This window comes from Stylophora pistillata, chromosome 5, assembly GCF_964205215.1.
Source record: "Stylophora pistillata chromosome 5, jaStyPist1.2, whole genome shotgun sequence".
Classification (NCBI taxonomy): domain Eukaryota; kingdom Metazoa; phylum Cnidaria; class Anthozoa; order Scleractinia; family Pocilloporidae; genus Stylophora; species Stylophora pistillata.
In genome coordinates, this window is record NC_142523.1 from 25,912,705 (window position 1) to 25,935,574 (window position 22,870).

The following is a 22,870-nucleotide window of genomic DNA, read 5'->3' on the forward strand; positions in this document are numbered from 1 at the left end:
CAAAATGGTGAAAATTGCTAAGCTTGATATCGATAGCTCAAATATAAAAACAGGACAATCATACATTTTTTTTTATGTTCACACATAAAGATTTAGGTTTCTAATATTAACTATAGCGAAATATTTTTGTTGGCTTGAGATTTTGGATACTGATACCCACATCATGAATTCACTGCATTTTTGCACAGATTTTTGTGCATTTTTTACCAAAAACTTAAACTTGTTCAGCTGTTTTGAAAATTAGTATCTGGATAAGCCGTTTGGTCTCGATTGTAGGTTCATTGTGGGCAACAAGTGAGCAAAATTTGAGCGAAATCGGTGCGGGTTCGTGCAGACTCGTCTGCCTGGTTGTCAGGTGGACACGCTTTAAAACTTTCTCTTTCGGGCTCAACAATAGGAGTTGGTGTAGGTGTCTGATTGATTGATTCCCCTTGGATGGAATATAATTACCGCTGAAGAGAAAAACACCATTGATGTTGTGACAATTCTTCTATGTAGATAACGTCATCCCTAGAAAAGCTAAGCAAGGATACGGCAATGTATCAATTTTAAGGAATTTTGCGATCAATAAAAAGCCATAACATATGCTTCTAACCTTTTAATTGCAGATATTAAATAGAGTGTGTGAAATAACACTAAATACAATTTTTTGTGTGATTTTTGTATAGTACTGAAATAACGCCCATAAATCTACATGATCTAACTCCATTCAGTTTTCAAATAAGAATTCCGTTCTAGCACGGAAAATTAGTGTCTCTCTACCAAAACGAATTCTCCTCAATAGGGGTTCCTTTTTTTCTCATACGAACCGAAACCACTTAAGAAAATTAACCTAAATTTACTCACTCTATTAAGACGGTTCTCTCCGTTTACGACAAAAGCATTTAACACTTCAAGCAAAGCAATACATTTCAATAACAATGCAATCAATTGTTTTCAAATGCCAATGGATCGAAAGTTAAACAAAGCAATATGAGAGCAAACTGCATTTCAGGTAAAGAACATATTATGGAATCGATAATGTCAGCATACGGGTTACTTCAATGGTGATTAATACCACACAACTAATGCATTACCAAACTACAGAAAAAAATTACCAAATTTCAAATATCCTTGGGAGGATTCTTTACTAGATTTGCTACAAAAAAATTTACGGCAGAACGTTTTCACTACAACAGTTCGCAAATTTAAGGAGTATGGACGGGCCGTTCCTCAAGTTTGTTTTGCTTTTTAATTGCATGTTTGGATGTTACTATTTTATCTCTTTCTCTCCTGTTTTAATCAATTAAGAAAATTTCAGAAATATCTACCCAAATTCTCCTACTCTGAATTCAACTGAATTGATTCAGTAATTATTTGTATCTTTAAGCAATTAACTTGATGAATTATTATCTAAAACAAAGACCTCATTTGTTTCTCTGATATGGAAAGACCTTCAAATCATCGCTGTTATCACCCATAGTTTAGCACCGTGAAGTGACAGAAGGGTACCCTAACGACGGGCACTGGACCATTTTCCCAATCTTTTTGCAGCGGCCTTCTTTACAACTTCCTCACTCGGTCCTGCATCTTCATCTCCAAGATCTTCGACCCTGGAGTATTTTTTCTTGTCATAAGCTCCCAGATTAAGTATTTCCTCATATGTCTGGGGGTGGAAAGCAAGAAATAAGGGTTGTATACTTGCAACACAGCACTATGTACTATGATGTTAAGCTGAAAAGTGCAGTTACTTCAAAGGTGGACTGAGAATCTCTGTGGTTTTAAGAGAGATTTATAAACTGAAAATGGTGAAATGTGCGTAGATGGCGTGACGAGCATGAAAAAACCGCTGACCAGGGATCAAAATGGTTTTAGTTGAGCCGTTTACAGCATTTTGGGGTACAAAACCAATCACATCAAGCATTGCTCCCGAAACTAAATGGTGTCAAAGTACTGAGAAATCTTAGAGGTTTCAAAATTCATAAATGTTGGGAAGTTTTAAAACAAACCTCTTCACGAATGTATTTGTCCATTCTTTGTCGCAGATTTTCAAATGGAGGACGGAAGTCAGGGTTAAAATTCCAGCACCGTTTCATCACATCATGCCTGAAATTAAACAGTGATACTCCATTGTCAACTACGTTTTTTGGACTATGCGAAGAATTGTAAGATGTTTCTTCTACAGGAACCCTTTTAACGAAAATAATGGTTTAGGCTCGTTTTGGGTCATCAAACATATCTGGACTATTTCACTCGCTCTGACCTCGTCGAAGTACGAAGACATGCATTAGCACAGCTGAATACCTTATGCTCTTAGTTCACAGTTTTAAAAGAAGGCAGCTTTTATAATTTGTACATTGCAAAGAATTGTACAAGTAGAACTGTTAATTGTGATGTGTTGAGTTTTAGGCTATACATTGGAACACGTCGATATCGCACCAGAGAGGTGCAACTCACAGTTTTTTATCAACATGATCAGGCTTTGGCATCTGATATCCTTTTGTGACCTCTGCAACCACCCTGCCTTCTGACCATCTATCGTATGGAATTCCTCCTGTCAAGGCATAAGGACGTGTTCATGTGATATTACTGAATACATCACTGATAAAGTTGTTGACATTGTAGTCAGAGAGCTATAATTTTAATAATTGGTTACAATTGTAAACACCTATCAGGTGAAATGATAAGAGTGCGTATAAACATGTTCCACGAAATTGCTGCGGCTTAGACGTCGTGTTCCTTTTTGACATCATTTTAAACAAGAAAGAAATCTGCATTTACATAGCTTGATGATGCCCAAATCTAAATTTTCCTTAATCCTGCATGTACATTTACATAGCTTGATGATGCTCAAAAATAAATTTTTCTGAGTCCGTGTAGTTTAAAGTTACTTCCTTTTGGTTCGGTTTTTGTGGTAGTCTCTAACAAGTGAAAATTATGGAAGCCTTCTACTTCTTGTTTCATTTCATTTCATGAGATTAACTATCGATAAACAGTTTGCTACATATTAAGATGAAAACAGCGTTACTGAGACTTCATTTTTAGGTGTAAAAAGCATATGATCTGTAATGAACACGGGATAGTCCTAAAAACGAAAATTGTCTTACGTTTTGCCTGGAGGTTATACAATTCCACCCGAACTCATTATCAGGGTTCATTTTTACAAAAGAAGTTAGATTACTTGATCAGTCTTACAAGACTTGGACATTACTCAATTAACTTAAGGCAAGAGGATGTAAACCATCTATATTATCTTGTTTAAGGCCCATTTCAGGAATAAAAGGCCTGGAAAAAAAGTAAAAACAAATCTTCATTATAAAATAATATTCTTATTGAACTTTACCAAGGGTAACTATCTCATACAGAACGATTCCATAGGACCACCTGATGAATATATCAAAAATATTCCACAGTTAATGCCAAGCGAATTTTGGATGTGAAGTAATAACAAAAAAAAAATCAAATTGGGTGATCATTCTGTTGAGGTGAGGGAAGAATATACACAATACATACACATCACTCAAAGTGGAAAGTCCAGCGAGATTTCCCAGCAGAATTTCTGGTGCGGTCCATTTGATTGGCAAACATCCCTGCGGAAACAAACATTAAAACTTCTGTTTAAACTCTCATTATCATAATTCTATTTGTTTAGCTTTGTTTTTTGTTTGTTTTTTGTTATTTTTGCTTTACATCTTATTTTTATTATTTTCTTCAATATTAATTACTTCTGGGTATCTTTTATTTTGCAAAGAAAAATTAGTGGTAGTGTAAACAGAAACACTGTGAAATGTTGAACACCAAAAGAATAGTTGGTCCTTCATGCACTTCATTCAGTTTGAGAAAATAAAGTTGTCAATCTTTTTAACGCGAAGATGCAACAAGTACGAGAAGAATGGCTAACGAAAATGAGAAAAGCAAAGGAAGTAAATATTTTGGGTCCTTGAACGGCGAGATGCATTAGAACTGAACATCTTGGAAAAAATGAGTTCATGATTAAATTAAGAGAAAGACTCAATTAAGATGGCAATGGGAGAGGCACATACAGGAGGTTTTGCTCACATGAAAATTATGGATTAGTGCAGAATAAAGAAAGTATCGAAAGGAAACTTCTTACGGATCAGTGCACACAGCCTCTAACAGAATGAGTTGGAGACAAAGGAGGAAAAGAAGGAACTTAAATCAAGAGAACATGAGAGGACTGAAGCGGGCCACCGAGTAGTTGCGATACTAACGACTGAAGCTATTTGTAGCATTTGGCGAGAAAAGATGTCTGCTTTTCCAGTTCTACATTTTGCTTTAAAAATTATCTCCCTTCTTCGGCAAAGTCATTTTACAAAATATGAAGCTACGTAATATAATTGTGTAAAAATGTAAAACAAAAATAAATTTGCCATTCTTTAAAAATAGCTTTCAAGCAGCCCTATTAGAAAATAGAAAACATACTTCCTTTCGCAAAACTTTTTACAAACAACTTCAGTGAAATTTATGTACCCCGATGCCTAGCGTTTTACTTTGTCTTTTTCCCTTTTTTTTAGGTCAGTGTAAACTATGAAAGCCATGTTGGTGGTCGAGCTAAGTTAATTTCATGCTGAGAAAATGCTGGCGTTTACAGCTTGTTTCTGGAAAGCTCCACAATAAAGCAACAACAACAACAACAAAAAGCATTTCCTACCTTTTTGGCATTTCCATGGCCATATTTAAAGCTTTGATATGCCATGCCAAAGTCGGTCACTTTGCAAACATAGTTGTTATCAAGGAGAATGTTTCGGGCCGCAAGGTCACGATGGATGATCTACCAGGAGACAAAGATCCATGACGTGAAAGCTTCTAAATTATTTGATTTAATGACAAAACGGCGAGTTAAACGTCTGAGTATGTGCGAAGAGAAAACGACAACTAGGCAGGCCATTATAGTTCTTCAAGGCTGTCAGGACTACGTCGTTTACCTTCTCAGGAAAAATGGCAAACAGTAGTGATGATGATGATGATAACTACGATAATCGCAGTAATAATGATTATGACTGTAAAATAAAATTTAGAAATGGTAAACCAACAGAAGACCGCTCAGAAAAACAATTTGCTCTTTTCATTACCTTCGTTTCTTGTTACAAATGTCGAGGGGCGTTCCCTTTTTTCGCTTTTTTTCTTAAAATTGGCAAAAAAGCTCGTTCTTGCTTTTTTTTCCTGTTCCTGTTAACGCAGCGGAGTGTCCCACAACAGACCAATATCTAATATGGTTGGCGCGTATCCCACCATCTTACCAAACTATTATGAAAATTACACTCATATCTTTTTCCTCATGGAAGTAAATATACCTTTTGTACAAGTTAACACATTCATCAATAACGTTTAGTTATTCAAACGAGGTCCAACCCAACCACGGTTTCACTCGAGCAATGGGCGTCGGGTTTTCTCTATTATTTGAATAAATGTCCCTCGACTGCATGTTTTCGGCTTTCTCGGCTTGGATCATAAAAATAAAAGGCTCACACAAAAGGTTCAACTAATATGAAAATAGTTTAGATCGCAGTTTTGTTAAAAAACTGCTGAACTTTGTTTAAATAACCGGTCCTATGAGTTTGACATCCGAAGTGATCTGCTCACTGTAATAAAAGTACCACGGCCCAAACAAGGTCTCAGACTTTATATAAGTGAAACGTACCTAAAATGTTGATCAGCATCCGGGCTAATGTAAAACAGTTTAAAGATCTGAGAGATTTTCGGAGTTAGATTTGATTTATGACAACAATGAAGGACTTCACTTACCCCTCTCGATCCAAGGAACACCATACCGGCAGCGATTTGTTTGGCAAACATCAAAAGATCATAGTTGGTCAAATCTTGAGCCCTACCATCACCAAGATAATACCGATCCCTCACTCCCCGGCATTTTCTCAGATAACCAAGTAGGTCGCCGCATGGCATGTATTCCATGATGAGAAATGGGTGAACTTGAAGTGGCGTTAAAGAAAAAAAAGTGAAGGCTCATGACCACAATATCTATTAATTACTTTGGAAGAGGACTCATTTTAAGGGTTTTCCTTCATGAGACTTAAGCCTAAATTTTTTTAATGAGAAAGCAAGATAGCCCAGTTACCAAGATTAGTGATATTAGATACTCTGGTCGTGCGTTCAAGATCTTCGAGATCGGGCTATCGATAAATGTTCTCAAAGAGGAACAATCTCGCTACAGCGCGCGCGTGTACACACACACATACCCACACACACACAAAGAAACATAAAAAACAAAACAATAAAAAAACAAACCACAAACTTCGTCCGATCAACAGGCTATTCTGGTTATGGAGCTCATATAAAGAAGTAGTGTAGTATTTTTAATAACTCATACATAGAAAAATGCTTTACACTTAGTACTTACTTTGAGTTGTAACGCAGCCCATGAACTTTACAATGTTTGGCTGATTGTTTTCACCGATAAGTTTTCCCAGCTCAATTTCTCTCATCAAACATTTCCTTCCTTCCTCTCCAGCAGTGGCTACAACAGCAGGGTATGTTGATGAATAGATAATCATTCTGATAAATGCATTTGTTTCAAGCTTGAGACTGAGAAATAGTCTATTTGGGTTTCAAACCTCACATCTTCCTTTTACCATTTGGATGAAATTATTTGAAACCAGTACGTTACTCAACTCGCCGACGAGTTCTCCCGAGACACTGCCGAGTCGACAGAAGATGGGAACCAGCTGGGGTTCAAATCCTAACGATGGACTCTTGGTTTTCTTTGTTTAGCATCCTTATGTAAATTATTTTTGTTGTGGCTTTTGTTCCGTATTTATATAGTAAGTAAGTAAGTAAGTATTTATTTAAAGTCTATTACACAGGGAGTGGTTGCCCAGATCTCCCGAGCCAGAGGCTCATGACAAATGTGATTGACAAAGAAATAATAAAAAGCACTATATATATATACAATATTAAAAATAAAGGTTATTAGAAAATAAATATAATATATAATGTAATGAGTTCATGCAATTTATATAGTGGTGAAAAATGCTGAGAATAATCGTTGAAAATGATAAATATCAATTTGAACAATTGTTGCATTGGCAACCGGGAAAAAATTGGAACTCTTAAACCAAAATTCGTTGCGAAGGCTTCGAGAAAACTCACACTAAACATTTACAGTGATTAACCCAACATTATGACCGAAATCGAGAAAAAGTGAACGATATAAAGAGGTTTGAAATCGATGGCCTTGTGGCACCGTTCAGACATGCTACCAGCGCGCGTGAATGAAAACTTAGATGTCCCGTATGAGAACCCAGGAGGACGGCCGTGCGTTGACCATCCACAACATCGCAAATACTATCGAAAACCACCATCCAATCAGTCTGTTACAATGCCACCGTCAACCCGAGAAGTCAACCAATCGAAAAATGGGAATGAGTCACTTTATATCGGAAGTACTTGCACTTTCATAAAACATAGTTTAAGGGAAAAGTAAGCTCCAGTGGATCCAGTGGTGGATTTAGAGCTCGGGGGAAGATCCGGGAGACCACCCCCTCCCCTCTCCACCCCTTCAGAAATACCCAACACAAAAATGTTTGCAATGACAGTATCGCTAAACTGGCTGATTCTATTCAATTAATTTGTTTGCCTCTTCTCCTGTTTATTCCGTGTTTATCTATGGGCGAAGAAGAGTGGGGAAGGGTGTGTATTAATTCGAGAATAAACTTTTTTTTAATCCACCCCTGGAATCTATATATGTATTAACATATCGAATCAAAGGAATCTTACGTGTGAAGCATTTAGCGGCGACTGTTCGGTTTCCAGGTCTTCCATTTGGTGAGCTCAGCAGAGCCCTCCACACGGCTCCGAACGCCCCTCGCCCAATGACTTCTTGAAGCAGGACACGGCTCACCTCAATCTCCCATTCATCTACCTCGACATTCAATGGCTCCATCTGAATTGCCTGCTCTTGATCAGGACTGAAAATTTGAAGCATTACATATTTACGAAGAAAAGCAATAGAGTAAAAAGAGATCAGACGCAAAAAAGTTTATATTAATTTGCTAGTATAATCTGATTGATTGCCCTGACTTATATCGATTTAGGCACCCATACAGATAGTGAGAACACAAAGTTCTTCCAAACCAGGGACCCATTTTATCACAAAACACGTTTGTAACTATGATTATGTAAGTACACTGCAAATCGGATAAAGTTAAAAAAAAATAACTACGTTGTTTGTTGAAATCAATCATGGAAACATTTTTAGTTGGTTTTTAAACCAGAAAATTATACTTGAATGTCAAATCAAAGGAAAAAAGACATTGAATTTAATGATACAAACAAATGGATTCAAAGAGACTTGTGAGACAAGAAAGAAAAGAATTAACAAACGAACAAATGAAGCTGATTCTAAATAACAATTGATGAATGTTAATTAGTTCTTATTAACCGAGCGGGAGGTCTGTATGGAAGAACCTTGACCTAGGTCATCAGTACAGACCGAGCGCAGTGAGGTCTGTACCAGCGACCGAGATCAAGATTCTCCAATAAAGACCGACCTAGCTCGGTTAATAAGATCTTTATTATATGGCTGTGTCTTATATGCCAATTTTTTATATTCTTACTACCCTTATTTTATTGACCAGTCTAGATGCCGGTCTAGATGGGAAAATCTAGACCGCTTTCAATATTGATTTCCGCCAATCAAATTCGTGAATTCTGTAGTTCCCAGTCCTTGTCAGACACAGCCATATAATAATTAGGCATATTGACCATGATAAAAGTAGTGATATTATCTCTGTTACAGTCATCATTCAAGGTCATGAGTCATGAGAAGAGTAATGAGAGAATTTAACCTTTTTTGGCTGAAAGTGAACAATACTTCACAAAAAAGCTAAAACAATAGTAAGAATATGTTACTGACTATAGAGATAGCATGGGAAATATTAAAGCACATGGCGAGAACTCCACGTGTAGAAATTTGATGATTAAAAGGTAAAACAGTTGACTTACAGAGCCATAGCTGCAATTCCAATTGGAGAATTTAAGGAAGGAGACAAAGAGGGAAAGATTTGTTTTACTTTAATTAATCAAGTATCTTATAAAACTGCTATACAATGGCAGCATGATTTGAATTTGCATCGAAGATTAGCTAACATTTTCAATTGTTCTCAAAATACCGACATTAATAATAATAATAATAATAATTATCATTATTATTATTACAATATTATTAATGAAAAAAATCCAATTTCCGTTGGTACGTTTTATTTTTTTTTCTATGTGTAAGGGAATGCTCGAGGAAACAGTTAAAGTGTGGGGTGAGGTAGACAAAAATAATCAATTTAACCAATTTTTAGCTTTTCTTTCTTTAAACAAAGCTAGCCAAAATAAAATAGGACAACTGGGCCTCACCTGTCCTTCGACGCTTGCAAAAGAAACAGGCAATCAGCGAAACGACAATTACTGCTGCCACTGATCCACCAATGTAATACCACAAAGAATTGGAACCTTGCATGACTCGTGACACTTGCTCAGCTAATTGTGTCAGTTAAATATGAAGCCATAAGATAAACCTCAACGATAGTAACTGTTACAGTAATAATAGTCATGTTACCGTCCGGAATGGCTGTGCGCATCCCTACTGTGCGTTATTTTAGCCCGTGATTGACTTCTTTTTTAAAAGCGAAATAACTTAAATTTCTTTTACAGATCTATGGAGAAATCCGAGGTTATTTTCTTGGGATCCTCCATGGGGAAAAAATGTAGTATGTAGATATCTACATGTATAAGGTTCTGCCACTGTTTGTCATCTATTTTTAAATTGAAGAAATAACTTTTTTCAGAAAACAAAAACCAATAGTAAACTATGAGAAGAAAGTAAGGAGTGGAAGTTTTCTTCTATAATAATGACCTTGTTACTTGATTATTGAAGCTTTACGTGCTCACCTCTGACAGTTATTTTTACAAAGGAGCAGGCCACAAACCCAAGCTTGTTACGTCCTTCACACGAATAGTTTCCCCCATCCTCTTCCAAAACCTCATTAATGGTAAGTTTACTCCCTTTCTTATCCAATGGTGTAGAAATCTTTGCTCTTTCTGATGGCAAGTCTCCATCTTTCTTCCAAGTCACATTTATCGTGTCTTCGTTGACCTGGCAGGTCAATGTGAGGACATCTCCTGTTGTGAGTGTTGGATATGGATCTGGAGCAACTTGAGCAGAGGCTTTTCCTACGTTGTAAATAAGGGGTAATTGATTGAAAAAAATCCAACTCACACTCACAACTCTCCAAAGTAAAACAAAATTGGATTAATAAAAAGAAAAAAAGGTAAATTTGACCTCATAAAAGGAACATTTGGAACATGTTGCTTTGGATAAAAAAAGGTTTGAAAAAGGCCTCACAAAAAAACTTGAAGCCCCGTATTGATAAATGACTGGTTAATGTCGGAAGCGCCCAAAATTACGACTAAGAATATAAAAAATTTCCTACGGTTCCAATACTTTGAAATTTTAAATCAACCTCTTGACAATCGTATCAAAAGGACTCCACAGATCGATTATGTATCCCGACCCATTCATCTCCAGGCTCATAGTTGAGATTGTCAATTGTGCGTCGCATAAATAATTGATGGATTTGCGTCTTGCTTTTTCAGCTGCCTGTCCTCTATTTTTTAAAAATTACGCGCGGAAGGCTTCGTCTCGGGAATTATTCAACAACACATTGCGCAGAATGCCCATTTTTTCTCGAAATATTTACATGCAGTAGCCAAATAAGTTATAAATCTGTAATACCAGCGGCCAAACGCAGACTAGTTGGTTTTCATTGGTCTTGATTTTTTGCTCCTTCCTTTACAGGAAATACAGCACTCGCCTATTCACTTGTCAGGGTTGATATCTATCCGCGTTCACAAGTCAACCCGCAATTATAAAGCTGGCAATTTAATATGCTTATGCCCACCAAAAGTTGTTTGCGCCTGAATATCTGCCAGTCTTGTTGAAAATTATATAATCAGCAAATAGGTCACATCATTCCACACCTTTTAAAAATTTGCAAACGCGATGTTTCCCAGCCGAGGATCTGATTATACAAAAAATTTACCCGCTCGATTTCACAAAAACCGCGCAAATCCCTATAATCACCGCAGCAATTACATTAATTCGCATCAGTCAACCCATGATGGCGCCGTCAATTCAATTTTTTTTTCTTCGTTTGCTCTCGTCTCGCAAATCACTACAGCCTTATCTCCATATCCGTCCCCTTTCGTCGTCTTTGTTTTCGGTATCGTTATCGTCAAAGTCATTGTTATCATTATCATTATCATTAAACTTACCATAAACACGCAGTGTTGCAGAGGAACTAGTAGTATTTGCTTTGTTTTTCGCTTCACACTTGTAAGTGCCTTCCATCTCTTTTGTGACACTTGGCAATTCTAGCAACGATTCTCCATCGTGATCGGTTTGATTGAGGTTATCATTATTAAAAAACCAGACTAGGGTTGGTGTTGGCACACCTGAGGCTCGGCAACTGAAGTTGACTGGATGCCCTTCGGTTACAGACTGGTTTATCGGAGGCTTAGTGATCTGGGGAGAAACTTGAAGTAAAAAGACCAACAGATTCAACAAAGGTTCTCATTGACAATGTTAACCCTTTCCGCTTAACCCTCAATAAAATTGCAAAAACAAACAAACAAACTAACAAACAAACAAACGAATAAACAAACCACACAGTAGGTAAGCCTATCTTTTTTCTAAGTTTTACTTCCCGTAACATGAGTACACGCATGATATTGCTATAAGAGACCACATGAACTGTTTATCATAATGTAATATTGGGAGTTGTTATTATGAGTTTATTTGTAGTTTTAGTCGTAATTCAGCTTCGGAGAGTACTAGTGGGTGTTCGTAAATCAGAGCCAACTGTATATGATCACGAACCCTTCAACAGAGAAACGAACCAATGCTGGCAAATTGAAACTTAATAAACATAGAAGTTATTTTCAAATCTCTCTCCAAATTCAGTAATAAATAACTATGTATTGAAAGTGTATCATCAGATCATTATTCCTTAGTCATCGGTATATTTTAAGAAATGAGTGAAAAGAGAAAAAATGTCCTTTTATTCTGGCTTAAACTACGAAAACTAACACTTTCTCTAGTTACAAGCTCACTATATGACATAGACTACAGCATGGAGTTTACCTGTGACATCGATCCAGAAGGAGGCGTTAGCTTTGCCATAATAATTTTGAGCAGTGCATTCATAATTGCCCTTATCCTTAAAAGTCGCGCGTTTAATGACCAGGGTGTTACTGGTACTAAGTGGCGCTCCATCCTTGGTCCAGTTGACAGATACTTCTGGATCACCTCTTCGATAACACTCTTCAGTAAATGTGGAATTAACTTCAATGTTAATATTCTTGAACTCAAACTCCACACGGGGTGGAACTGCAAAGTGAGTAGAAAAAAACGCGGATTGCAAATATGGTAATTACTCATACAAACCCTCCACCTCGATTCCAGGCCCCCTCCCCCCCCATCCCCATCAATATAAATAACTAAGTAAAAAGGAAGAGGAAGATTAAACAGGCGTTGATTATGATAATCAAAGCCTGCATGATGATCATGCAAATGCTTAGAAAAACCACATAGGCCAGGCTATATTACTAACTGAGCCTTGAATCCATCACGCACGAATAAATTATAAGATCAAACAGTCTCGAAAAAACACTTGTAATGGACCTGATCCTAACAGATGAATCCTTTGCAGTTAATAGCTGAAACATTAGATGTCAAGTTTTTCTGATGGCTTTCCGAACATTTTTTTTTCTATTTATTAAGTACTCTTGTCTCACCCAACAACACAAGATGTATTAGAGAGAGCGACCGTCTAAGTTACAAAACGTAGGTGATTCCTAGAGATTCTAACAAGTAGGATCAGTCGTTATGGGAACTACAATTCAATGTGCCCCCTTTGCAACAGAGAAACAGAAAAAGATGACCTTTAAAGTTCGTGGGGTAAGGCTCTGGGATGGAGTCCCTTTAGAAATACTTTAAAAGGACTCCATTTGTTCCTTTAGTTCTGCCTTTTTAAAAACATTCTTGAAATTTTAGAAGATTTTTAGAGCACAGAGCCATTAGTTCAACAGTTTATACTTTTTATGAAACAAGTTGTTAACTATTTACACAGTGACCCTGAGGCTCAGACCCAGACCCCTTCACCAGAGTCCGGCCCACTGAACATTAATTTTCGTCCGGAAGACAAACCAAATGCATGGCTGATTTGAAATATAAATGTGAGACTAACAAACTCACCCTTAACAAAAATTTGGACGTCCTTTTCAAATATACCTGCGTCATTCTGTGCCTTACAAATGTACCGCCCTTCGTTGCTCTTTTTTATTTTAGGGAAAAGCAGAGACGAGCTTTTTTCTTGCAAAGTGTTATTCTTGAGCCAAGTTATCTCAGGCTCAGGCCGACCAGCCACAATTTCACACGTCAAGTTGACACTGTTTCCCTCTATGATGAGATTGCTTGCTCCAGAAATGTTTACTTTTGGTGGAACTAAGAGGTAAAAAAAAAAACAAAAACAGAAAACGGTGGCATCTTTAAACGGAAAAAAACTACTCTTGTCCAATATTAACATTTTTCGTACAGATTTTAAACAAATGTTTCACACCTATTTTGAGCAATTCTTATTTTCATTTCCACAGGACGCATTGGACTGAGTCAGGAGTGAAAGGGCAAAATAGAGATCAATTAGGTGAGATACCAACAGCTTGGCCTTAAGCACTAGAACTTTAAATGATAAAATTAGCACTAGACCAGAAATATAGTTTTCTTTGTTTGTTTTTCTCATATTGCAGACCTCTCGAACTTCGTATTAAGATCTATTGATAGTAGTCTTCTATTATAACGGACAAATTTAGAAGCAGACAGAAGGCGCAGTGATGGGAAGTCCGGTTTCTGCAGTTACTGCTAACCTTTACGTTGAGAGTTTTGAAAAAAAAAGCGATAAATATTTAACACGATACCTTTTTAAAAACAACTTAAATCAAAAAATGTAATAATGATATGGTCTCACCTCAAATGGCTTTATATTACCCCCATTGGTTACTCACCCATAACTGTCACAAGAATGGTTTTATCACGGCTTGTGATCCTCTTTGCTCCTTTAGTTTGTTTCATTGTACAAATGAATGTCCCATCGTCTTCAGAATTTACGGGGTTAATAAGTAGGCTGCCATCGGATACTTGATTGAATCGTATTTGGTCTAAAGAGTTTCCTCCTTTTTTACTCCAAGATATCTGTGGGCTTGGTACTCCCTCGGCACCGCAGCTTAATAAACCAGATGTGTCCGCAATTAAGGTTTGTTTGTCCAGCGTGTTCTCAGTAAATTTTGCTGTCGAAAGAAGTGAAAAGAACCCCCGATATCATAGCAGTACTATTAAAAAGTCAGTAGTATGCTAATCTTACCCGTTATTATCCTGCATTGTTAGCCTATGCCTGTATCTCTGTAAGTTGAAAAGATGTGTTTTCTTACCATTAACGTAGACAATGTAGTATTGAACATATTCCAGTCTGTAGCATTCGTAAAATCCTGCATCAGACAACTGCACCTTGTCAATAAACAGTTCACCAGTTTCTTTAGTCCTGATTCTTTGAGAAGCAGAGTTTGCTCTCTGTCCATTAATGGTCCATCCTGCATAACTGGTTTCATTATGTATTGAGCATTGAAGCTTTTCATTGGTACCAATATCAAAATAGAGTTCTTCTTTGTCCGACACTTTTTTGTTCTCTGGAAAGAAATGGTTCAGTTAGAGGATGTTATAAAAAAATTAGTTCATTTTGAATACCATCAAAGATAGAGAAAGGAAAGATGAATGTATTTACCTATACCAATCCTTAATATGACAGACTTGTAGATTTTTCGTACCTTATATTAGGCAAAGTTCCATTACTCCACAAAAAATTATGTCAACCGTTGTCAATTTATGTTACATCCAAATTCAAAAAGACATGAAGACCCTGAAAGACCTAGGTAACCCCTCACCGAGTCATGAAATCCGATAAAGAGCCATTGAAACCCCCATAAAAGTCATTTGAGCCCTAGCTTAAGTCACTTGAGTCATATTTCCTCAGACCAACTTAGTAAAATCACCAATAGGCTTAGTCATATCACCCCAAACCAAGTCATGTCATCCCCAGTCCGAGTCATATCTTTATCTTAAGTGTAAAATATGCAAAAAAAAAAAAATATATGCTTTTACGCAAGCCGTACTCCAACAGGCACTCTTCGGAAAATAGCTACTAGTCATCTATAGCTCCGAGTTTTTAGCTGACTTTCCTTTACCCTAAAATGTCTAACCGTGGAAGAGAGACAACACAAGAGAACAGATTCACCTTTTGGGCTTGATAATGAACTACTTACTTGGTTGACACAACGCCTGAGAACCCTTGCCATCTGATAAACATTGAGGTGGGATATTAAGCTTTCCATCAATACGAGCACAAGATGCAAGTTCTGACTCATCTCCTTTGCAAGAGACATCTGACATTGCGAAAGGAATTCCATCATCCTTTACTTCTGAACCAATGAATTCCGCCAAAGCCTCCTCAAAGCCAAGTTGACGACAAATAACTTTGACATCGTCAAAATCCCATTCATTCCTGCAGATCTTTGCCCATTTACCTTTGTAAAATACTTCCACTCTTCCTCCATACTCCACATTTGCACCATTCAAGCGAACAGGAACTTAGGAAATTATAAAACGTTAAATACACTAGGATAAAATTCGCTAATTATAGGAGTGATAAATTTATGAAACATTACGAATGGCCATAAATCACGAAGTGAATTATTCGAGTTAGTGCCAACTTAGGGATTGTGCTCTTCGACATTCTCGGCATATTATTCTCTATTGCCCGTCAGGCTACAAGTTTCATTGGTTCGGAAAATAATAGTTTCGATGTTGCAGGTGTCATTTGTTTTCCAATGTGGATCAAGACGTTTACACTGCATATTGTTAGTCTCCTTGAGGCGATGTGGTCGACGATCCCTTTATCAAAGCATTCGTGTGATTCACCTCGCAAGTTTCATCACTATACTAACTTGAAAGCAAACAAGATCTAATTTATATTTGCAGTATTTTAAAACTGTTGAAAGCATGTTTTCGTAACTTTAAAACGCTAAAGTTTGAGAGTGCAATCGGGAAATTCATATGATAGACTGTAACCTCTGAGGGAAGAGACGTTCTGTCAGGTGTCAGTTGGAGATTTGGACATTTTCTTACTGCACGCAAAAGAGAAAAAATGGTAAAGGAAAAGAAGAAAAAAGTTTTAGGGGAGCTGAAATTAAGGATTCAAAAGTATCAATTTGACTATTCTTTTGAATACTATAACGTTTATGAGCCCTAAATGCATGATAGCGCAGGTTCTTATTTCGACAGCTATATTAAATAGTTATCTTCTAAGCATGTAACTAGAGTTGTAGAAAACAGCTAAAAACAACTAATCGACAATGGTTTGAGGACTCACGAGGCGCAGTCAAGTAAGTCCGCAACATATTAGCCAGTCATACTGCGACATTACTGCCAGCTGTGGCTGAATTTTTAATTTTTTATACCTTTCTTGTATCTGAGCAAACTTGGAGGACAAAAAATAATTTTTCTCGGGCCATTTTACCTCTCTGTCAATGTACTTGAAGTTATCGTGGTACAAAATACGGAAAATGAGTACAATTCGCTTTTACCTTTGCAAAATTGCTTTTTCTTTGCCAGGTTTTTTTCACATGTAGTTGGAATGGTGCAGTTATGGTAGATCGATGTCTTGGAGACGTTGCCTCTTTTTGCATACCATGTGTCATTAACATAGAGACCGTTGTTGTAGTAGCCCATGGCCATGCAGGTTGATTTGAGATCACCTTCATCCCATTGACTGGTACAAAGCTTTTCCCAGCTATTGTTTGTGTAGATTTCCATTCTACCGACAGACGGGTTCTTCTCTGTTTTAAAACGTAGCGGAAATGCTTCAAAAAATTTTAAAAAAGGAAAAAATCTAGTTAGTTCGTTTGTTTTTGTTTTTAAATAGTTTTGATGATGAAAATAACATCAATAATAATCAAAATAATAACAAATATCCCAGCAGTATGCAGGACGCGTGTTATACATGGGCCTCATATTGGGCCTTGGTCACCACAGAGTCACCGCTGTGGCTCAGTGGTAGGGCATAGGAGTGCGGAATCTGAAGGTCTTGGGTTTCATTCCTCATGGAGAGTTAGAATTTTATTCTGTGTCCCACGCTTGTGACAAGACGAAAAACAACTTTCTCTATTTCGTTCTTTACCGAGCTCAAAATTTACCTTCTTTCTTATTCTATTTACAGACTTAATGATGTTTGCCGATTAAAATGATTTAGCTGATTATGAATTCATGTCCTTAGACTTTTCCCTTGTATGCCATAGAAAACACCTAAATTTTCAGATTAGGGAAAGTCTCAGAAATAATGGTGCCATCGAGGTTCAGTGAAACGGGTATGAAAAAGTTTTGTAATCAAAGTAGGACCCTCATAGCGTTCATTGTAATAATTGCTATACTGAATAGAAGAGGAGAGGAGATTTTAAAACAAGCATAATCTATAGCTATCAGCAAACGGTAACGACAATTTATGTACATGGAACGAGCTTTTTTCTCTTTCTTTCAAAAACTACATGGTGAATTTTGTACACGTACAGTTATAATGCATTCATGAAGGATGTGAGACCTCTAATGAAATCCTTACTTTAAAGTAATTTGCGGTTTTTACATGCGTGCCTTCATGATAGTGTGTGATTGAAGTTCAAACTCAGAATTTGTCCTAAATTCGTTCTTATTTTAATATCTATTCGTGTATTCATTATATTTTTCTTTTTTGTCAGAGACATTCCTTTCACTGAAATCACAAAATTAGATTCTTGTATGTTACCTTGATGACAGCTGGACGTGTTGCTACATTCTCTCAGCAGTGCTCTGGCCCCACTGCAGTGTTTTCCACCATATTCTGGTTCTGGATTAGTACATTCTCTTTCCCTTGTTTGTATACCACCAACTGGCTTGGTACAGATACTCCATGAGTTCCATTCGCTCCAGCCACCATCGACTTAAAAAAAGTACAATGTTGCCTTAGATTATCTTTGTAAAGTCTTTAAATGCACTCATGCGGATATAGTCAAGCAGTGTATTCCATAGCTTAGCTGAGAAGTATAAAAATGAATTAAGGCCATAACTAGTTGTTCTAGGTTTTCTAAGTGACAGTATGTAATTACCGCGAAGATTATAAGAAGAGGACCGACGTGAAAACATACCTCTCATATAAGCTGGAAAATGAGTGAAAAACAGGCTCTCGTACAACAAAATAAGGAAATTCTGGATACACCCATTATATAAGGAACTAGTGTTGACCTTAGTCAGAAGGCTATCATACGGCGACAAGTAATCCCTAAGTATAAATCTAAGTATTCTCTTATTCAACGCCTCTAGTTTATCCGTATTCCGCGCCCCGCAAAAGTGCCAAACTGAAGAACAATAATTAAAATGCGGTAAAATGTAAGCTTTGTAAAGCGTAAGTAAGGTGTCCCTCGAAATCAGTTTTCGAAATCGTAACATAACATTAAACTGATTATTGATCTCTTTGCATATATTGGATGTGTGACTAGATAAATCGAGCTTATCATCTATTTCCATTCCGAATATCTCTAATGTGTCCTTTACTGAGAAGGAAAAACTATAGTCCGTTTCGCCAAGAACGAGACCCTGGTGCTTGCTCTCGTTGACTAACATCCCATTTTCCTGGTACCAGTGATTGGCTAACTTGACATTGTGAGATATGCATGCGTCTACTGTCGCTGGGTCGATGTGGGAATAGTATATCTGATGATCATCGGCGTAAGCGTTCAGCCTGGCGCCCTTGAAGTAAAACAACAGATCGTTGATAAAGAACTTAAATAGCATTAGACCTAACACACTCCCCTGCGGGACCCCACGTTCAACGCTTTTCCAGGTGGAGAAGGTGCCGCCTATCTTGACTCTCTGAGATCTACCAGACAGAGAGATAGTCCCTGAGTAGAGCGCCACTCTTGTCATCCATACCGTAGGCCTTGAGCTTGGAAAGAAGGAGTGGATACTGAATAACGTCAAACGCTTTGGAGAGGTCCATAGAGACCACCGCAACGAGCTCACCTCTGCCGCGCATCATCCTCCAGTCTTCCGTCAGCCTTAGCAATGAGGTCTCACAACTATGAAGCCTCCTGTAGGCGCTAATGAAATCTGAAAGCATTTCGAGATAAAACTCATGCATCTGCCCTTCTAGAAGCCTTTCAAAAATATTGTTCAGAACGGGGAGCACAGTTACAGGTCTATAGTTAACCTTACAAAACTCGTCGTCTTTTTTGAACAAGGGTGTCACAGTGCCCATCTTCCAATTTGCAGGATAAGAGCAGTTTTCAATGGAGTGGTTAAAAATGTTTGTGAGAGGCTCAGCAATGCAGATGCAGCGTGTTTGACCAGCCGTGGTGGGATCATATCGTGACCAGGCGATTTACGAACATTGATCTCTTTCAATAAGCTTGCAACCTGAGGTTTGCCTGTGGTGATGAGAACTGAGGCAAGCAGGTTCGTCTTTGCCCCTGTTTTCAAAGATTACTTTGATACTCAGATAATTAGCAACATCATTGCCATAATCCTCTTCCTCTCTGAAAGGTACATTATCAGCGATGTGTACAAAGTGTTCGTTAGATAATTCGGCAATAATTCGGCCACTGAATTGGGTTTTTAAAAAAGCGGCCACAATCGTTCTCAAATAGAGTTTCAAGCTTTCGTATAGTCTTCTCATTTCGCGCGGAGATGTCAGCATTGAAAAAAAAAACAGCTTTGTATGTGGTACGAACTCTTCACCTCTAACTGTTTTCATTTTGTTGACAAAAATGTGGACTTAGACTAAAACTGTACCTTCGAATTGCTATATTTTTAACATTCAGGGGTGTACACACAATGATTTTCACAAATTAATGTTGGTGTAGTCACTAAACAGATGAAAGGTAAAACCATCAGAAAAGCAAACAATTGACCAGTCCGATGTTAAAACAACGTTACGCTTTCCGCTATAAAAACTCGCCGGTTACTCATTTTAGCGATATACGACAATATAAATACTGACGGCTCGCAGTGAGAAGAATGAAGGCTTGAAATTGTATTTAAGAACGACTGTGGCCCGGACGCCTTGTTAAAAACAAAATATACTCGGAAACGGCGAGGAATATTCCGCAATAATGCAAATGATGGCGAAAGATGATCGCCAAAAGCAATTGCATTAAGCGTCTTCACTCATAGTTACACCTTTAGTATTTCAAAGAGCTTTGACTCGGTTACCCATATGCTAACTGCGACGAGTATTTTAACTCAAATCGAAACTCCTTCGAAGAAAGGTCGAGTTAAATTATAATGTCGCAGCATTACTCTGGAAACGTGATGAAGCGTTACAGTATAATTTCGGAAGTTCGCTATCAATTGGTCTGCCGTCGACATATCGATTTGTTTACATCTAAGTGATTGATACATTTGCATATTCTGCCCCATTCTAATAACTGTCTCTACGCTTCGCGTACCCACAGCTGAAAATGACAATCAATGACAAAGAAAAACAAAAATGGCAGGGATACTGCAACAGCGTAGCCGATGACAGAGGACCCAAGCATATTATCAAGAATTTCGTACCATTCAACAGACGACAGCGCCGTTACCGTAGTTTTTCTTTGTGGGCTCTTTTAAGGTCTGGAACTCAATAAGTTGTAACAAATCGTATCCCTTTGTAATGTAATACACTCAATAATATTATTACTCGGGACTGATATCGCCCGTATTGACTCTTGAGCTTCCGCATGCTTGAGGAAATTCTCACCTCAATAAGAATGAAACTTCAATAACAATTATACCTATTCCATCTTTTGTGTGTGTAGTCCGTAAGCAGTATATATGTGCAACCCTTGAGCTCCTATTTCCCCCCCCCCTTTCTCACTATCACCGTCACCTTCATCTTTATCTTCGTGTCCATTTATCTCCCCCATCTTCATCTCCATGTTCATCTTGATGCTTATTAACAACTAGTAATAGTCTGCAAATATTCTACAAGCAGCTAATGGCTCATCTGGAGCGTCATGGTCTACTTTTTGAGCACCAGTTTTCTTTCCATCCGAACCGCTCAGCTAGCTGTTACTTACGTCACCGATTTCATCAGAAAGAAGGCCGACAGTGGAAAGGCAACAGGAGCCGTTTTTATTGACTTATCAAAGACATTCGATACCATCAGTCATTCCGTTCTATTTAGTAAACTGTCCCGTTATGGTGTATATGATATGGAACTACAATGATTTACTGATTGTTTATTTTATCGCAAGCAGATCGGTCAGTTTCATGGTGTGCCCTCTGAACCAAATCCAATTAACATTGGAGTTCCTTAGACCCCTTGTTTTCTCATATTCTTTAATAATATGCATAGTCCCCTTTGTCATTATAGGATTATCACTTATACTGATGATACGGGGACTTTTACATCCTCAAGTGACATCGATGCGATACAAACCAGCCTTTCAAAGGACTTAGATAATCTCTCTAACAGGTCTCGTGATGATGAACTTATTTTTACTCTGAAGAAAGGAAAATCTGAAATGATGCTGTTTGGTACCGATAAATGCTTAAATCTGTTTCAAGGCTGTCAGGTCAAGCTCTCAGTGAATGGTTCTCCCATCAACACCATTACATGTTACAAGTACCTCGGTGTACATCTGGATCCGACGCTTAGTTTTGAAACGCATTTTAAAAAAATTTACAAAAAGGCAGCTGAATGACCAAACTTCTTACGGCGCATCCGTTCCAGCATTGATACTGTTAGTGCCCAACAAACTCATCAATCGATGATTATACAAATATTTACGTATGGCGGCTATACTAGTCTTTGATGGTCAGAGTCCCGCAAACGCATGATCCGCTCCATTGAGACCCGAAGCCATCATTTCTCCGAAATGCAGTCTGCAGAACTGTGATTTTCAATTTTTAACAATTGATAACTTTTTGCAAAAAAGAGCGCGCTAATTCCTATTTGACTGCCTTAATGGCACTGCATGCTTTCCATTGAAAGATTAAATTCAATGAATACATCATAACGCTTTGAACACTAGAAACAATGGGAAATCATAAACACCACCAAAGGTCAAACTGGATTTTGCGCACCGTAGCTTTTATTTTTTAGGTGACTCGATTTTTAATTCATTACTTCTAATTTTAAGAAACATTAATTCTAGAGTTCTATTTAGGAAATCCTTAGACGTTTATTACTTGAAAATTTATTGTTTAATATTTTTAACGATTTTTAACTTAATGCATTTTTGCCTTCATATGTATTTTAGTTTTATTTTACATATCTGAATAATTCTTATTTATAGCTTTAATTCTTAGCCAGCAGGACCCTGCTGATAACAGTACTTTGTACTGAAGGGTTATCCTGGGTAAAAAATTCGATTATTATTATTGTTTTTATTATTCCTGCACTATTTTTACGAGGAATGGAATAGGCTTAAAATAACTTGCTACGTCCCTTTCAAATCTGTCATTCTATACATCCAAATTCTAACAGGGGTATAAGTTCATAATGACGTCTGGATTGTTTTCATGTATCTCTTCCTAATTTTTGGTCGCTGAATTAGCAAATTTAAATTCGGTGAAATGTTTTCAGGGAAGATTTTTTAAAAAAAGATCGCTTTCCAACCTCAATGATAAATACTTACTAAATAAAGACGTGCCGATAGTTGCTTTGACAAACCATAACGCGTACACCGTTACTAATTTTGATAATGTACATAAAATCATGACTCGTCAGTCACTGATATTCATCGA

At 37.4% G+C, this 22,870-nt stretch overlaps 2 protein-coding genes across 5 annotated transcripts in view; one reads left to right on the forward strand and one right to left on the reverse strand.

The window, feature by feature from the left end:
- Nucleotides 1-22,870, forward strand: part of LOC148731068 (methylglutaconyl-CoA hydratase, mitochondrial-like) — a 121,137-nt gene that overhangs the window by 6,417 nt on the left and 91,850 nt on the right. Inside the window, exon 6 of one of the 4 annotated variants that reach the window (XM_088760026.1) lies at nucleotides 4,515-4,657. The exons of the other annotated variants lie outside the window; for them this stretch is intronic. Within the exon in view, the coding sequence (XP_088616152.1) occupies nucleotides 4,515-4,571 (57 nt within the window). The 3' untranslated portion in view covers nucleotides 4,572-4,657. Of the gene's footprint in view, nucleotides 1-4,514; nucleotides 4,658-22,870 lie in introns of those variants that run through there. 4 annotated transcript variants of the gene reach the window in all.
- The window catches only part of LOC111347475 (hemicentin-1-like), a 165,603-nt gene continuing 143,316 nt past the window's right edge, over nucleotides 584-22,870 (reverse strand). The window contains exons 10-29 of the mRNA XM_088760008.1: nucleotides 17,910-18,083; nucleotides 16,699-16,974; nucleotides 15,379-15,702; nucleotides 14,491-14,745; nucleotides 14,068-14,349; nucleotides 13,262-13,510; nucleotides 12,149-12,394; nucleotides 11,281-11,541; nucleotides 9,898-10,179; nucleotides 9,364-9,486; nucleotides 8,962-8,971; nucleotides 7,735-7,925; nucleotides 6,359-6,475; nucleotides 5,746-5,930; nucleotides 4,652-4,771; nucleotides 3,493-3,569; nucleotides 3,323-3,363; nucleotides 2,437-2,533; nucleotides 1,989-2,085; nucleotides 584-1,645 (exon numbers count right to left, since the gene is read on the reverse strand). Of these exons, the coding sequence (XP_088616134.1) occupies nucleotides 1,493-1,645; nucleotides 1,989-2,085; nucleotides 2,437-2,533; nucleotides 3,323-3,363; nucleotides 3,493-3,569; nucleotides 4,652-4,771; nucleotides 5,746-5,930; nucleotides 6,359-6,475; nucleotides 7,735-7,925; nucleotides 8,962-8,971; nucleotides 9,364-9,486; nucleotides 9,898-10,179; nucleotides 11,281-11,541; nucleotides 12,149-12,394; nucleotides 13,262-13,510; nucleotides 14,068-14,349; nucleotides 14,491-14,745; nucleotides 15,379-15,702; nucleotides 16,699-16,974; nucleotides 17,910-18,083 (3,560 nt within the window). The 3' untranslated portion in view covers nucleotides 584-1,492. The remainder of the gene's footprint in view (nucleotides 1,646-1,988; nucleotides 2,086-2,436; nucleotides 2,534-3,322; nucleotides 3,364-3,492; nucleotides 3,570-4,651; nucleotides 4,772-5,745; nucleotides 5,931-6,358; nucleotides 6,476-7,734; nucleotides 7,926-8,961; nucleotides 8,972-9,363; nucleotides 9,487-9,897; nucleotides 10,180-11,280; nucleotides 11,542-12,148; nucleotides 12,395-13,261; nucleotides 13,511-14,067; nucleotides 14,350-14,490; nucleotides 14,746-15,378; nucleotides 15,703-16,698; nucleotides 16,975-17,909; nucleotides 18,084-22,870) is intronic.